Below are 16,396 nucleotides of genomic sequence, written 5' to 3' on the forward strand. Positions count from 1 at the left end.
TGATTCCTCATACAATTAAGGATACGTAGACAGCTCAACTTTAATTTTATAAATCTAAATTTTAAGTTTAATATGAGCTCAAACACTTTTCTTTATCTTTTTTAGACTACATTAGCTTTGATTCATCAACGCAGTTGAGGATATCTGGATATGTATGCAACTCGATTAAAATTTTAAAAACTTAGCTTTCAATATTTAAGTTGACCTCAAGCTATTTTCCTTTATTATCTTTTCCCTAGATTTTGCTTATAGTTATAGTAGTAGTATTATAAGCCAAACAAAGAAAAGTTGTGAAGAGGAAAAATAATCAAAAGTCATGAACAGTGATGGGCCTAGACTTTTGAATCAAAGAGAATACATTTTTGGAACTCATATTCTATATTCGGTATCAAGAGGACTTAGTTCAGCGCGCCTTGGGACGACGACGTATGTAGATGGATGCCATCATGCAATCATGCAACAATGCGCCTTGAGGAGAGTGGCAATGGCATTGAAGGTTTACCGTTTAAAGGAGAAGTGCTAATGTCACACGAGAGTTGTATATCGCTTTTTAACCTACCGTTAAAGTGGGACGACTTCTAAATGCTATAATGAAAATCTTCATTATTTTTAATTAACTATTACTCCTAATTATAAAATTATTAATTCTAGGATTCCTAACTAGCATTTCCAGAGCAAATGATAAAAAAAATTTAGAGGCGTTTACTTTTTGTTTTATTTTGATCAAATGATAAAATTTATCTGTCATTTCTTCTTCAGTCAAACAACCGCCATATGCATTATGATGGATTGAAGTATCAGCTAAGGTCAGACGTCTCTCTCTCTCTTCCACAAATAATAGATGAATTTACTCGTAATCATATAAATAGCTATAACACTTAATATTATTTTATTACTAGTTGATGCTCTATTATAATTGAAGCATAAATGTGAAGCGCATGCAGATTCTCTATAAATAACTAGTCCAAAACACAACCCCATGCAACAAACGCTAACACAAACATGGCTCAGTATTATGCTACTCTTCATTGCTTCCAACACCCTCGGACTTGTGTCCGAATCACATCCAGCTCGCTAGCGGATTCAAACCGCAGAACAGAGCTGAATATGGGCAGCCCAACTAAGGAAAGCTCATTGTTAGGCCTCTACGCCATGAATGGTGGAGAGGGGCAGTATAGCTATGCACTAAACTCTTCTTACCAGGTAAAAATATCTCTAAATATTTTAGTACTTGCACAGGAAGTAACTTATTTATGATGCTATGAAACAGAAATCTAAGATCAAGAAATTACTTTGTTAGTTTCTAACCTGTTTCCTCCTTTTACTGCAGAGAGGAGTAATAGATGTTGCAAAGCCAGTAATTGAAGAAGGAATAGCAGCCAAACTTGATATTAGCCACCTCTCTTCAACCCAAACATCGACTTTACGGATTGCTGATTTTGGCTGTTCAACAGGAACGAACTCATTTCCTTATATTCAGATAATCACTCAAGCCATTGAGAAGAAGCTAATAGCAGAAAAAGGGCAAATTTCCCAAATCCCCGAGTTTCATGTGTTCTTCAATGATCAGCTAATTAACGATTTCAACACCCTTTTCCGATCACTCCCACCCCAAATAAATTATTATGCTGCAGGAGTGCCTGGTCCTTTTCATGGTCGCCTTTTCCCCAAGGCATCCCTTGATTTTGCTTACTGCACTTGTGCCCTTAACTGGCTTTCTCAGGTGCCAAAGGCTGTGGCAGACCATATGTCTCCGGCATGGAACAAAGGCAAGGTTCACTACACAGGGGCCAAACAAGAAGTGGTTGAGGCCTATTCGCATCATTATGCTCATGATATCAAGTCATTCCTAGAAGCTAGGGCAGAGGAGCTGGTGGCTGGAGGACTACTGGCTCTTCTAGTTCCGGCAGACCCTGCCTTTAAGAGCTCCGCCACATCCTTCACTACCCCAACGGAAATTGATCTTCTAGGTTCTTGCCTATTGGATATGGCCAATAAGGTGAAGTTCGATATTCACTTTCTAAAAAAGATAGTAACAATTTGCCTACCTTTTTTTTGTTAATGGGACATAATTCTAGTTCTAGGACATCATTGTACACCCTAATATTCTGCCTGGAAAACCATATATCTCCTTCAAACATGTTCCTATAAACAGAAGCCCGAAATAGAGAAATCTATAGCAAATAAAGGCATTATATTCTGACTAAGCCATCTAACCACTATACAGATTTGAAAAGGGAGAGACGCACACACGGAGAGAATCAGATGTGCCTAAGGAAAACGTTTTTTAAGGCACCAAAAAATAGTTATAAAGTGCTAATTCAACATATTTGCAGGGAATAATTAGCGAACAAAAGGTAGACACGTTCAACTTTCCATTGTATTTTACCATCCCCCAAGAGCTGAAGGAGATAATTGAGAGGAGTAACAGTTTCACTATCGAAAGGATGGAAATACTTGACAATCCAGGGAAGCGCACCTTGTGCAGCGCCAAAGCACGAGCTACATACCTCAGGGCAGTCTTTGAGGGAATGCTGATAAATCACTTTGGAAGTGAAATCATGGATGGACTATTTGACTGCTACGAGAAGAAAATTGCAGCTTCACCACATTTCCTGGACCCTGACAATGAGAAATCAATAATAATATTTGTACTCCTCAAGCGCAAAGATGAGTGATAACCTAATACTTTTCTTATATACAGCCACATCCCATATCAAAAGCAAAGTCCATCTAAACTGTTATCAGCTTGTACTGTGCTACCCATTTGGGTTTGCTAGATATTCTACAGAATAAAGTTATGTACTCAAGCAATATTTAGGGTGAATCCTGAAACTTTCAATGGATATTCAGGAAGTATATGAATAATTTACTGATGCATCAATCACATATGCTGCATGGTAAAAACCCTTTAACCTGATAAGAGCATGTTACAATACAACATTATACGAGTATCAAACTAAAACAGCTCAAGGAAAATTAAACTCCGAGATTCCACAAGTTGTAATTACAGTGGTAACAAAATATGCTCCGATGGTATTAAATATTTATATTATAGCTATATATAGGAAAAAGCACACAAGCACACAATTATTATCATATACAACTGAGGTGCTAAACCTCTATAATGATATACAAAATAATGAATAAACCACAAACTCTAGGCACCCAACACATTTGCAAGATCAGTTACAGTTCAATATTGAAGAAGCCGACACCACAATCTCTCTAATGTCTGAACAATGATATTGGAGGAAATCAATATGAAGTCATTGACACAGATAGTAAGTAAAATTCACTGTCTGTAGTAGCCACTCTGGTTGGAAGGTGGATATGGAGGTGTAATAGTGTAAGGAGGGCGCGGCATTGATCCAGCTTGCTGAGGAGGGGCATTGTAGTATTGACCCCGCCAACCAGGATATGCAGGTTGCCCATATTCATGGCTCGCTGGAGGTTGTTGCTGTTGGGGAGGCTGATATGAACTTGAAACGGGTGCATGATAGGGAGGTGTAGGTTGTTGCTGGCTTCTATATGGAGGAGTTTGAGAATATATGGGCATAGTTGGCTGCTGTGGTGGTTGGTAAGTGGAAACCGAAGGTTGAGATGAGTTTGGCACGTACCCCGGATCCTGCTGCTGTTGAGAATTGATTCTTTGAGTCTGATGAGGCTGCCCAGCAGAAGGAAATGAGTAACTAGCAGTGTTTTTTCCATCCTGGAAACTAAGACCAGACATCTGCTTCTGAACATCTTCAAGCATCTCACGACACTGGATATTTCTAGTCATCACAAAATCACTGCACTGTTGCTTTACGATTGTGATAGCGTCCTGTTTTGCAACACAAACCCAAATAAAGAAGATAGTCAGATAAATGAATCTTCATGGTTATAACAGAAACTAGAGAATAACCCTGTTGAATGGTGTTCCTAAGGAAATAGGACAAATTAAGAAGTTGTTCTTATATAAGCTCCTTTGAAGTTTCCAGTAATCATTTTAGAAAAAACCTTGAATTATAATCAATTTAATTACACCTTCCACATTAGTAACATCTTAGCAAACACCCGAAAATTAAACTACTCATCCAGTTATTCTTATTGGTAGTTTATGCTTGTGACATGAAGTAAGTCCTCCACATCTAGCCTTGTCCACATAAAGATTTTATCTTCTCCTCTGTTCCTATAGTTACAATCATTTTGACAGGTATTTTTAAACCCATAGGGCAGATGTAGAAGGCACCTGAATACATCTCATTAAGGGATTCAGTAGCAGTATGATCCAGGCCTATTACTTGCAACTTTCAAGTAACTTCTATACTTACTATGCAGAAACATCACATTTACTTCTTGATTACAATCAATTTCAACCTCCATTAAAGGGTAACATAAAACTGCAGTCCCAAGCATGACATTTATACCTGAAGGGTGACATAAAACTTCAGTCCTTCATTGATGTTGTCCTTAATTTCACGGAACTTTGCTATGGCAGCTTCAATCTGTCTGTATCCATTTTCGCGGGATGCTGTCAATTAAAAGCAAGAGAAAATCAATACACAGTAAGCAAAATAGTTAACTTTTAAGCATCATTACTGGTCTTAAATATTTCAAGCAAATTCAATTCAAAAAAGTACATTAACTATCTTCGCATGTACCAAGTTCAGCAATAATTCATCATATACCATCACTAACTGCAAGAAAAGGATGCAAAGAAGAAAAGAAATTCATATCAAGAATTATCAGCAAAGATCAAAATAGCAAGGATCCCAAGCATGCTTTTGGAAGGCAAAGGGCAATGCAGTTGATTTTATGAATTCCAGTTATTCTGTTATTTTTATATAGTTGGGCCGAGTCCTAATCCATGGGCCCGCATGGCTTGGTTAGAGTTTGTATTTAGTCTTTCTTTTTTAGTTGTTCAAGTCATGCTTTGAATTAGAGTATTTGGTAGGCGAGTTTATGCGTCAGGACTGTCAGCAATATTATTTCTGATTTTCCACTCTTCACTCTTATCAGAAATTTTCAAGCAAACTGGTTGAGAATGTTAATAGTCATTTGCATATTATACAATAATGTTAAACATTATGATTTAATATTGTCCAGGCTGCCAGTTTAAAGTTTTGGAAGAATCTGATGAGTGATGACGTACTCGAGAAGCATTAGCAAATAGAACTACCCACATGAGAACTATACGTCACACTGCAATAACCCATTATATCCTTTATTATCTTGTCAATCAATGTGAATGCTTAATTGTTTATGAATTCTTAAATAGACAAAGACAAGTATCAAGATGATAGTTAAATCTATTCAATATCATAATCACCAGCTTTGATTGGATAGATCAGCAAAATGGATTACAAAATGTCCAGGCATGCCATGTATAACCCCAGAACATCACGAACTAGATAATGTACCTTTATAATCTTCTAGGTTGAAGATAGCAGCGAACTCATCATTTTGAGCCTGTACAAAATTAATGCTTAGTTAACGAATAATTTCATAAATGAATAATAAAGCTTTTAATCACATCCGCTTTGTAATCACTAATCCATTTCAACAAACATTGGGTAAGAAGGCAGTGCAGAAGGAAATATTTAAAAGAGATTCAGAGAGGCAGCTCAAAAGATAATGTTAAATGAACTACTCGAATGCCTTCATCTGCCTGACAAGTCATCTACAATAAAGGAACCTCCCTGCAGTGCGCTCTTCCTTGAATTATTCAGTCATGCAATACTTGTTAATACAAAGAACAAAATGCATTTCGACCGGTCGTAGTTCTCAATCATTTTGTGGCACCGAGCGTGGCTAAGCCATCTAAGATGGGGGAAGAGCTAATGCACAGGAAAGAAGCTTATTTCTCAAATTACTTTTTTTTGGCAGAAAGCTCGACCATTTTTGGGGATGGGGGTTCTTCAGCTAGCCTCTTTATGAAGGAATAACATTCTTTTACATGTATCACATTCTCGGGTTAGAGAAAATACACACTTACAGTTCACTTCTAGACCTCACAGAACAATTGATTCAATTGATCAAGAAGTTTTACTTGATTAAATAATGGATACATCCTGTCGGTTTTTGAGAGAACAGTATAAAGTGTATATAAATGTTAAAAAAAATCTCATTTTGAATGCAGATGAGGGTTAAGAGTCAGATAATTTTATACCCAAATTTAACTGCTGATGCGACAGTCAGACTAACGTTGTCCCAAGTTTTTCAATCAGAAAATTGTTGAAAAGAAGTTCATGCACATGCACAATATATGCAAAATTTGCATGTAGGTGACCGTGATGAAGAGATGTAACCAGAGTCCAAACCTAACAGACCTGGATTTCAGTTAACAAGTGTTCCTGAGAATCAAGGTTCTCAGCAATTTCTTGACAAATGCTGTCATATTTCGATAACTCCTTCCTGAAAAGATCCTCTTGAGATCCAGTAGATGTCATCAACTTAGGTAGAATGTCATCCTGAACCATAGCACAGTAAGTCAACCAAATGTGATAACAATCAATTAAACTATGCAAGAAATGTATATGGCCAAGCAACATAAATTAGTTATATTTACATGAGTTCATTTGAAAAACTGAACTGATTTGTAAGAATTATAAGTAGCTGTGAATACTAAGACCACATCAATGTTAGTCATAGATATCATTTCTTCGGAACTCATGAGCTGCTAACATCCAGTTTTTGTTCAGCCTATAATTCATTTTGACCTTCAGTAATTGAGGAGCATAGATCTTCACTAACATTTTCAACGCAACTGATGTATTCTAAAAGAATGGAATCCTAGTCATTTGATTGGGGGGGGGGGGGGGTTGTGAATTAACTTTGAATACAGTGAGAGAAGAAGTACATAGGTAGTAAAATCAAGTTCAGTTAAAATGGTCCCTCTTAATTTCCAACAAACTGGATCAGAACATATCCATGGAAAATAGAAATGTAGCTCCTTGTCTTTGGATCAGCCCTATGATATCAGACTATTCATTAACAATAAGAATATAGTAGTAATAGTTTGGAGTTGTAAAAAAGTAAATACGCAGCTCAATATTCTCATTTTAAAATGCATATGCCCAATGATGAAACACAAAATATATCAGAACACTCAGATCATGCGCAGAGAAATACAGTTTTTAAGTAGTTGTAAACTGGATAAGTCATGAGAAACATGGCCACATACTGCACTGGAATGTGCTAAACTCATTATTCCCATTCTAAAAATCATATGCCCAATGATCCAACACAAAATATATCAGATGGCTCAGATCATGTGAGAGACGTACAGTTTTAAGTAGTTGAAAACTCAATATGTAAGATAAGAAACATGGGCCACATAAAAATTGGAATGTGCCAAGTTTGAGATTAGGAACTAAATAAAACCCCCAGTGAATTACTGAATGCATATTACCTTCCTCTTCATCTCTTTTAGCATGTCCTCCAGCCCTGCTCTGTGAGAACCAAGAATCTCCAATTGCCTCTGCAGACACACATAAAGAGTTAGAAGATTCTTGATACAGAACTTTCAGAGTGGTCTTTGAGAAACTACAAAATTCCCATCTATTATTCTGCATATCAATGCTCAATCATGGCGTGCAGAGTCAAAACTTTTCACCACCATTCTCAGCTATAAATTCATGGCTATAACTTTTCAAAGTTGAGAATAATAAAAAAAATGAATCAACAAATAAAGAAACAGTATCTAGTGCACACTAATTGCTAACTTTTCAAAGTTCATTCATGCATATCCAAGACTCATATCAGGTAAAAATTGAATATTTCCAGCCCTATAAGAAGTTTGAGATATTTGATCATTGGTTTTAAAAAGTAAGAAAAGGCCTCCAAAAAACAGATACCAAATTCTGCTTCAAGGCTCCAACCACAGCATCTTCATTTGCATCGAGAGACATTATAGGCCTGGCGAGAGTTGGCAGAGCAGATTCAATCTATCACAAGCCAACAATGAGAAATCATGAGTATTATGTTTTTGCCAAAAGAATCTACAGCAAAAAGGGTGACAAGATAATACTCCACCCATCCCGTAAAACATTATCCATTTTGCCATTTTAGTTTGTCCCCCAAAACATTACTCATTCCATTTGTGGTAACTGCCCCACCTGTACCCCGTATATTTTCTCCTTGCTCAATCAACTTATTCACAATTGAATACACTACCCTTATAATAAAATGTGGGCCTATTTTTTCACTCATCTACACACTTACCTAGCATTTATTAATCCATGAGCCCGTAAAATGGGCCACGTTTTAAGGAACGAAGGGAGGATTTGAAAACAATAGAGACAAGTTACATTGTTCTCTTTTACACTTTGAAGCACTTGATTATAATACAACATAGATCTAGTATAATCCCTCCGTCCCACAAGAATATGCACTCTTTCCTTTTTAGTCCGTTTCACAAGAATATGCACTTTCTAATTTTGGAAAGTCTTTTCTCTCTAATGAGGTGGGACTCATTCTCCACTAACAATACTTCAATTACTTTTTTCTCTCTACCCCTCTCTTACTTTACCAATTATACATTAAAACCAGTGCCGAACCCAAATTGCATATTCTTAGGGGACAGAGGGAGTATTATTTGTTTTGCGGGGAGAAAAACTTACAAGCTCTAAATTAAAGAAAATTGGAAAATTAAGAAGTTCAAATCCTATATGAACACCCTAGGCAGTCAACCATGAACAATCTTGAGTTATAAGATTCCTTATTAGGTGTATGATAAAGATCCCACAAACCGCAAGGAGGTCTATGAGCCTATCAAGCTATCATATTGAGGAATCAAGTAGACCATGATGTATTTTAGACACAGATGTGCGGCCAAGATGTTCATAGTCAACCAATATTTTCTAAATGTCCTTTTTACAAGTCCCGGGGAAATACTCAAAAAGTTTACTTCAAGATATCAAGGACTGCAAAACTAGACTACCAAGTGAGGTTCAAAGGCTTACTGGACGGCAGTCAAGGATTGACAAAAGTGCTGCGTTTTCTCTAACGGATCTTTCGATGCGAGCATCACTTTCTGCAGCTTGCTTCAGATTAGCTGTAAACCTATTTAATCTGTCCTGCAAATTCTTTGTCAGGGTACTCGATTGAGGTCGTGTCCACCGACTTCCAAATTGGTTTCTAAACTGTGAATCCTCTGTTGTCTCCTTCTGCAACTGTTCCTCTATCTGTACCAACATCTCATGGTTTACCCTCCTTAAATCTTTCAGTTGCTGAAGCTCAGCTTCCAAACCAGCTGGGCCACCACATATCTGCACTGCTTCCACCTCTTCTTTTAGTGCAGTTGGTAGAGTGAAGTTCCCTTCCAGAGCAAGAATAGAGTCAGGCAAATCCATTTCCTTTAGTCTCACTCGAGCTAGTTCACTTCCTTGCTGTAATTTCTCAGCCTGGGTCCTAGTAATTTCATCAAGCATTTCGGTGTATCTAGAAAGGGCTTTGGCACTACTATCAGGAACAAGACTTGCAAACATCCTCTCCCTGCTTGCATCCAACACCTCACCCATTGGCATAGGCTTCACCATAGCAAATGCGGGAAGTGGTGATAACGAACTAGCAGGAGGAACCCTCATTAGGTACACTCTGTCATTTTCCTTCATAGCCCTTTCCAGATTGTGGTTCATACTAATCTCTAATTTGTTAATTGCATCCAAGAGCTGTTGGGATGCCCCTCTAGGAGCTGTTTTTTTGGCCTCAGATAAGGCATTAACCCCACTTTTTAAGCGTGCAATTTCCTCTGCAATTTCTTCTTTATCATGTAGCTCTAAACTATACCTATAGCAAGCCTCTGCATAAAACAAAGCTGCTTTTAGCTGAACATGGGCAATCCAGCCTTTGTCAAGGTGCTGATTTAAAGGGGCAACAGCCAACGGTGCAAAAGCTTCCTCGTAGAATAGCCCAGTCTGTAATCAAGGTCATTTAAATTATTGTCAAATGAAATTAAACTTAAAGACTTGAACTGCTGTAGATTATATAATTATTTTATTATAGACATTCTGTAACAGAAATATAATAGTAATAAAGCAAAATGGAAAAAACACCTTCGTCAGAAGTCAATAGTTCCTTCAGGTAAACAATCTATCACTTAATGAAAGTAATTGACACAACCAAGTCATCAACCAAATACTATGTATTGACTACAGGCAGATAAATTCATAAGAATATCTTTCCTGGTTTCCATATGACAGAAGAAATATTGCAGGAGCATGAAGAGATCTCTTCAATTTAACAGTCAAAACTGAAAGAAAGACACTGAGAACTAGATACATCAGCAACCCACCAGGTACCTAACAAGGCATATTTCCAGGACGACTAGACCTCCAAAGAAAACATATAGCAATTTAAAGAAACACATTTTCCTCTTTCCCACTCTCACTTTCTATTTAACACCAAGCATGGGAGCTGATAAGACCTCCAAGAAAACCATAGAAGTTTCCACACCTAATTTATGATATACTACTCCCTCCGTCCCACAAAAGATGTCACACTTGTGGGACGGCACGGGATTTTAGGAGGTTTTGTTTTGTGTGTTAAATGGAGAGAGAAAATATAATTTTTATATTCACGTGAGAGAGAACTTTTTCCTAAAAAGGAAATGTGACATCTTTTGTGGGACAAACTAAAAAGAAAGTGTGACATCTTTTGTGGGACGGAGGGAGTACTATATTTGTAAACAAAAGAAGATCTGACAAAGTGAGCAAACCCAGACACAGTAGAATAAAAACTGGGTCATCTTAAAGCTTTGAAGAATTTTATATGTATTCGCCAAGAATAAACCATAAGGAAATAGATCTTCTTAGGATTGTCTCCATTCCCTATATATATATTCTAAATTTTAGCCAAGCACTTCTAAAACATAATGCCCGCAGACAAGCAAAGGATTATCAGGAAAACCTTAGCTGACACATATACCTGTCTTGAAATCTTCGCGCAGACTCCAGCACTGCTTCCCTTTGCTATGGTATTCTCATACACACATTCCTGTGCCTGAGCTAACATCAGCCTCTCCAGCATCCCCACGCACTCAACTGATATATCCAGTGTGATTGAGCTACCAACCGATGCTTTCATTGCAACATTATCTCTCAAAAATGCAAATGCCCCAGCCGCTGCTATAAATGAATGTGAAGCCTGCCTCCTGCCCTCCACAGCAGACCGATCAAAACTTAGTCCCATTTGACTGTGCACTGCCCCCAAATTAAATAACACAGCAGCTTTTTCTACACAGACAAATTAGGACAATGAAAATTCAATTCACATGAGCATATAGTGAGATTGAGCGAGAAAAAGGATTTCATATTTCCTGCAATTGAGTTAGTCAAGTAATTTATGCTTGAATTACTAATAATCAACAAAACTCTTGAAGTAAACAAAACCTCCTAAATTGATGAGGTTACACCTTTCCTTAATTTAGGTTGCTTCTCCCAACGAAGAAACTCAGCTGTGAAGAGCCATTGGACAAACATATAAAAGGAAAGGCCAAAGCTAGGTTACATCTACCAAGTATATAGACCATCAGCTATGAACATCATTCCTTGATAGAATTGCAATTTCCAGAATGACGCTAAGGGATATGAACATTTCGCCTCACAGCAACAATCGCACATGCAAACTCTCACAGCAAGATTATAACACGAACTTCATAATCAATCAGTAGAACACAAGCACCTACCGAGATGTACGTTCTGCTGAGAAGCCTTCTGGCGGTTCTTAAACGCGTCAAACCAAGTGAAGGACACCGTATTGACGTGATCCTTGTCCGGCGAAATCGGAAACCTAGACTCCACCGCGCATAGGGCTTTATAGTAATTCTGGAGGAGGTCGCGGCGAGCTGAGAGCGAGTCGGATCCGGCGCCGCGCTCGACGTCGGAGCGGAGCTGCTTGAGAGTGTCGAGATCATCCTCCAGATTCTGCGCCTCGCGCTCGGAGTAATTGATGGCGATGAAGTTGCGCAGCGGCCTGTAGAGGTCGAGAGAGTTGGTCTTTTTCTCGAGGATCGCCAGCATGACGTTGGTGAGAGTAGTCGACGACGCCGATGCCATTAATTACGGTTGATCGGCGGCGATTGATCGGAGAACTCTAGGTGATACCCAAACTTATTCAGAGTTCAGACAGAATACAAGTAAATATCGTTGTGGTTGGGAATTGCTAAATTTTGGGAATCGGTAACTATCTTCTAGATTTTATTTTGCCAATTTTTTTAATTTGCTTAATTGGAAAGCAAGAGACTTATTTGCCTGTGATGATAACCGAATTTAATCAAAGTTTGTTGAATATTTTTTTCTTTTCTTTATCTTTATTATTGAAGTTATAGGAGTATTGTTATTTTATAAATTACAAAAAATTATGAATTTTAATTAAATTATGTTCCATCTCATAATTTTAAAAATATGCCGGAAAAAATATAAGCTTTAATTTATTTTTGTTATTTTATAGTGAAAATTTATAGTTAGTGTTCATATTTTTCAACTAAATAATGCGTGTTTTCTTTATGAATAAATTACATTATTTAATTTGTTGACAGTAAAGTTTATGTACACGTATAATTTTTCGACTCTGAAATATTTGAGTTTAAATCTGAATATCATAGATTTTATGAATGAGTTTTAAAATTGTGGAACAGATATCAATCTTCGTAATTATTTTGATAATTTATTCTTATTTTTTATTTTGGATAAAAAAAACCACGTATATCCTATCCGGGATTTTTAAATGTTTTATTTGCAAGCACGTCATCCGCAGTGAGACCATTATTAAAAAAATGGTTTCTTGTTTACAAGGATTGTTGAATTTTTATGAATATACTAGTAAATTTTTATTAAGTAACTTATAAAATATAGTTAACCTAAAACGATGCTAGACTTCATAATCCAAGGTTTTGCCCATTTTCACGCGTGTGTAGCAACGACAAAACTCTAATTTATCTACAATTATAAATTTATAATAAGTACACCATTTTCCAATAACAACGTGAACTTTCATTATTGTTCTATAATTATCAATCCAAAAAGAGATCCTATATTTTGCCTATGCATTATGCAAGATGATACCAATAAAACTTATTCCACATAATAAAAATACGAGACTGAAACCAAAGTGGATACTGCAATCTGATCATTATTGATTTTATTTTTGATACATTGATCAGAAAATAATATTATCCTACTACTGTTTCAGCAGATACATTGATGCTGAACATAAATGGTGATTTCACAGTAACCAAAATTTACTACATGTCACCTCATCAAAAATTCTTCAAAATCTTTTCACTCGACACTCCATCACCCACAACAATAGAGGTCACCTCCTGCAACAAGATAATCGTTAAATTGGGATTGTTGTTCAAGTAAACTTTATTTTTTTTCCTCACTGTATATTTGAATATTAACGCTCAAACAGAGCATTCAGCACAGCCCTAAAATTACCACAAAAATTATATTCAGATTTCAGATTGATCCCAATTCAATAATAGGAGTAAAATCTTCCTATGTATTTGCCAGCTATAAATATATGCAACACATCTTATTTGATCACAGCAAAAACTAAAATGAAAAATCTCTAGCATGAAGGATAGGTGACAGTGGAATTAGCAAATCTTGTAAATCCACTGTGATCATTCGTGCTAATCTGTCTACAATAACATTTTAATGGGTGACAAAGCATACCAATGTTCAGAAGTGCTTAGTTCTTAGCTTTAAGGTTCTTTGTTTTCCACATACTGACCTTAAAGTTTCCATCTTTATGTATGGATATCTAAATGTTTCTTCAGATCCAAATAGATACAAAAGGGGGTCCGAAGATCCAAAGGGATTAGCAAAGCCTGATTGATGCGACGCTATAATATGACTGGCTATTAAGAATGAATTGATATACTAACAGAAAAGGGCAAAATACCAAACTAATTAAAACCACTCTCATAAGGGTGGCTAGTGATGATATTTTTAAAAATTCTTGATAAGAACTAACCTCAGCCATCTGCTTTTGGCCACAGAGAACCACGCCGGTAGACTGTGGGTTGGTGATATTTTTATTTCTAGCTAAAGCATCCTGCAAAATAGTAGTATTGAGATAATATGAACTTGCCATTTACACATACACACAAACAAAATCAAGGTTCATAGAAGCAAATGTGCTATTGACCTGTACATAGCCTTTCTGCCCTGTCCAACCATCACCGGGTTGGGATAGTACAGGTACAATATTGACTCCCGAAGATTCCCAGGCTTTAAACCTCTCCTGCATCAATATTCATTTTAGGGCAAGATGTTCTTCAATCTTCACTCCATATCAAGATCACATATTTCAACCCTTTGCTATAAAATTTACAAAGACAACAACTGACCTGATATGCCATCTTGTTAAGGTCTCTAGCTCCATAATAGAGCCTGACATCAGATCTCTTTTCAGCACCAAAGCCTGCCTCGATTAAAGACCGTATGGGGCTATACATTAAAAAAGAAGAAAAAGTGAACAGAAGGGAAAGGGATCACACTAATCATAATCTAAATACTAATACTAATAAAATCAGAGTATTTCTTTCCCTTTAGACGTAATTCCTGAATAGAAAAATGACCATTATGAACCACAGGTAATGCACGGGGAAAAGCACTCTACTGTATTACTACATTCCAGAACCAAGAACGTGATCAATATCCTGAACAATTTTATTGACCAAAGGTGACTAATCAAACATACCTAACCTTAAAACTGGCATGGGCATTACCAAACGATTATTTAAAAAGTAATCCAATGCTGAAAAGAAAACAAAACATAGAGAGACATACAAACTTATTAATGACACATTGACGCCTGAGGGAATTTACATGCATGTTATGCCTACCATATTCTCCCCAGTACATCCCTTTCCCGGCCTAAGAATACAGTTAACATGCGACTCATTCTCTATTTCTCTTTAAACAAGGTTGTCACATATATTTTCAGGTATTACCCCAAAATAAACAGATCATGAACGCCCTAAGGACTTTCGTTATGAGCTTTGTATGCCTGCTAAATTATGCTCAGTGCATCTATTTCCCAGCCTACCGATATACAGTTACCATATGACACATTATCACAAACATTGGGTTGCAACTGAAAACACCATTCAATATACGACCTCAAGTATGAAGAAAGTAAACTGAACAAGTCTGCAAAAAGTTCATATTTATAGTTCCTAAATGTGGAGCAGCGTACAAGTTAGCATTGTAGTTTCTACTGTTTGAGTTTAAGTTTAACTGTTTAAGCGACTAAATTTGTGTCATCTTAATCCCTAGTTTATCACCTTAAATGATAGTGTGAAATGTTAATCTAATTTGTATATTTAGTTATACCTAATTCCCGATCCGGTGGCGAAAATTAGCACGGTCTGATAAGATTCAGGCGGAGAGATTTGGTCGACATCGAATCCTTTGCCCATGGCCGGACTCAGCTCCACGAGATCACCTTTCTGTAGCCCGCAGAGGAGCTCCGCAGTCGATCCAGCGACTGATTTCACCAAAAACTCGAACACGCCGTTAGACGCGGCGGCCGATGGCGGTGATGCAATTGCGAGGAACGATGGCTTGGATTCAGGCTCCGGGAGGCGGAGCTGTAAATACTGCCCCGCCTTCGTGTAAGAGGCGGCGAGCTCGGGGGATTCCGAGACGTCGATGGTGATGCTGAAGAGTGATTCGGCGGCGGGAGAGATTTTCAGCAGAGGCGTCGGGGTCCAGAGAGTCGTGTCCTGGCGGACGGCGGCGGCGGATACGGCGAGGCTGCGGCGGCGGAGGTGGTGAGAGAGGTGGTGAAGGGGGCGAAGTTTGGAGAGGGTCATTGGTGGGACATGGGAGCTGAGTGTGGGCGAGTGAATCGTGACCGCCATTTTTGGTTAGGTTTGTATGTGAATTGCGGGGTGGTGGTCGCAGAGGAGGCTAGAAAGCGCCGCCGCGGATGCAGGGCCGGGATGGTGTGGCGGTGCTTTACTGAGGTGCGTGTGGGTGTACTCGAGAAGCGGTAGGTTTGACGTGGCGGCTGTTGATAGGTTTCTGAGATTACATTTTCTAGTGAATAGTGATATAGGACTACTGAGATTAAATATTACTCCCTCCGTCCTGGCTAAAATGACACATTGCTTAGCCGGCACGAGATTTTAGGAGTTATTGGTTAAAGTGTTTAATTGGAGAGAGAGAAGGTGAGTGTAAGTATAAAGTAAAGAGATAAAGAAAGATGAATATTTTAATAGGAGTGAGAAAAAGTGGTTGAGTGTATTAATTGGAGAGAGAAAGTTACCAAAAAAGGAAACGTGTCATCTTAGTTGGGACAAACTAAAAAGGAAAACGTGTCATCTTAAGCGGGACGGCGGAAGCAGTAGACATTTGATTATTTGAAGAACGAATTCCACGGTAGTTCACTGTCTATA

General features: G+C 37.7%; 3 protein-coding genes across 3 annotated transcripts; 1 reads left to right on the top strand and 2 right to left on the bottom strand.

Annotated features, from left to right (window-relative positions):
• The first annotated feature begins 1,002 nt into the window (after window positions 1-1,002).
• Window positions 1,003-2,827, top strand: LOC125204158 (S-adenosyl-L-methionine-dependent methyltransferases superfamily protein). The gene is made up of 3 exons (XM_048102725.1): window positions 1,003-1,203; window positions 1,331-1,999; window positions 2,337-2,827. Exons 1-3 carry the CDS (start codon window positions 1,003-1,005, stop codon window positions 2,676-2,678), a joined length of 1,212 nt encoding a protein of 403 aa, XP_047958682.1. The 3' UTR covers window positions 2,679-2,827.
• A 147-nt stretch (window positions 2,828-2,974) lies between these two features.
• On the bottom strand, window positions 2,975-12,169 carry LOC125204155 (Endosomal targeting BRO1-like domain-containing protein). The gene is made up of 9 exons (XM_048102721.2): window positions 11,672-12,169; window positions 10,912-11,219; window positions 8,949-9,902; window positions 7,842-7,931; window positions 7,397-7,465; window positions 6,315-6,455; window positions 5,406-5,454; window positions 4,413-4,516; window positions 2,975-3,826 (listed from the first exon to the last, which is right to left on the bottom strand). Exons 1-9 carry the CDS (start codon window positions 12,039-12,041, stop codon window positions 3,296-3,298), a joined length of 2,616 nt encoding a protein of 871 aa, XP_047958678.1. The 5' UTR covers window positions 12,042-12,169; the 3' UTR covers window positions 2,975-3,295.
• A 916-nt stretch (window positions 12,170-13,085) lies between these two features.
• Window positions 13,086-16,016, bottom strand: LOC125203161 (FAD/NAD(P)-binding oxidoreductase). The gene is made up of 5 exons (XM_048101461.2): window positions 15,330-16,016; window positions 14,342-14,441; window positions 14,140-14,235; window positions 13,966-14,046; window positions 13,086-13,306 (listed from the first exon to the last, which is right to left on the bottom strand). The coding sequence occupies exons 1-5, from the start codon at window positions 15,857-15,859 to the stop codon at window positions 13,244-13,246; spliced, it is 870 nt and encodes a 289-aa protein (XP_047957418.1). The 5' UTR covers window positions 15,860-16,016; the 3' UTR covers window positions 13,086-13,243.
• Window positions 16,017-16,396: the final 380 nt, after the last annotated feature.

Source organism: Salvia hispanica, chromosome 6 (genome assembly GCF_029641045.1).
Source record: "Salvia hispanica isolate PSC_SH4W2 chromosome 6, Shi_PSC_v1, whole genome shotgun sequence".
Taxonomy (NCBI): Eukaryota; Viridiplantae; Streptophyta; class Magnoliopsida; order Lamiales; family Lamiaceae; genus Salvia; species Salvia hispanica.

What these genes read in the sequence shown, in the direction of transcription:
- LOC125204158 (XM_048102725.1), top strand. Translation starts at nt 1,003, where the DNA reads ATGGCTCAGTATTATGCTACTCTTCATTGCTTCCAACACCCTCGGACT. An exon ending in CACTAAACTCTTCTTACCAG is followed by an intron (nt 1,204 to 1,330) that starts GTAAAAATATCT and finishes CTTTTACTGCAG; the next exon opens with AGAGGAGTAATAGATGTTGC. An exon ending in TATTGGATATGGCCAATAAG is followed by an intron (nt 2,000 to 2,336) that starts GTGAAGTTCGAT and finishes ACATATTTGCAG; the next exon opens with GGAATAATTAGCGAACAAAA.
- LOC125204155 (XM_048102721.2), bottom strand. Translation starts at nt 12,041, where the DNA reads ATGGCATCGGCGTCGTCGACTACTCTCACCAACGTCATGCTGGCGATC. An exon ending in GCGCGAAGATTTCAAGACAG is followed by an intron (nt 9,903 to 10,911) that starts GTATATGTGTCA and finishes CCTTGATTACAG; the next exon opens with ACTGGGCTATTCTACGAGGA. An exon ending in CAATCCTTGACTGCCGTCCA is followed by an intron (nt 7,932 to 8,948) that starts GTAAGCCTTTGA and finishes GGCTTGTGATAG; the next exon opens with ATTGAATCTGCTCTGCCAAC.
- LOC125203161 (XM_048101461.2), bottom strand. Translation starts at nt 15,859, where the DNA reads ATGGCGGTCACGATTCACTCGCCCACACTCAGCTCCCATGTCCCACCA. An exon ending in TTAACAAGATGGCATATCAG is followed by an intron (nt 14,236 to 14,341) that starts GTCAGTTGTTGT and finishes ATATTGATGCAG; the next exon opens with GAGAGGTTTAAAGCCTGGGA. An exon ending in GCCAAAAGCAGATGGCTGAG is followed by an intron (nt 13,307 to 13,965) that starts GTTAGTTCTTAT and finishes ATCTTGTTGCAG; the next exon opens with GAGGTGACCTCTATTGTTGT.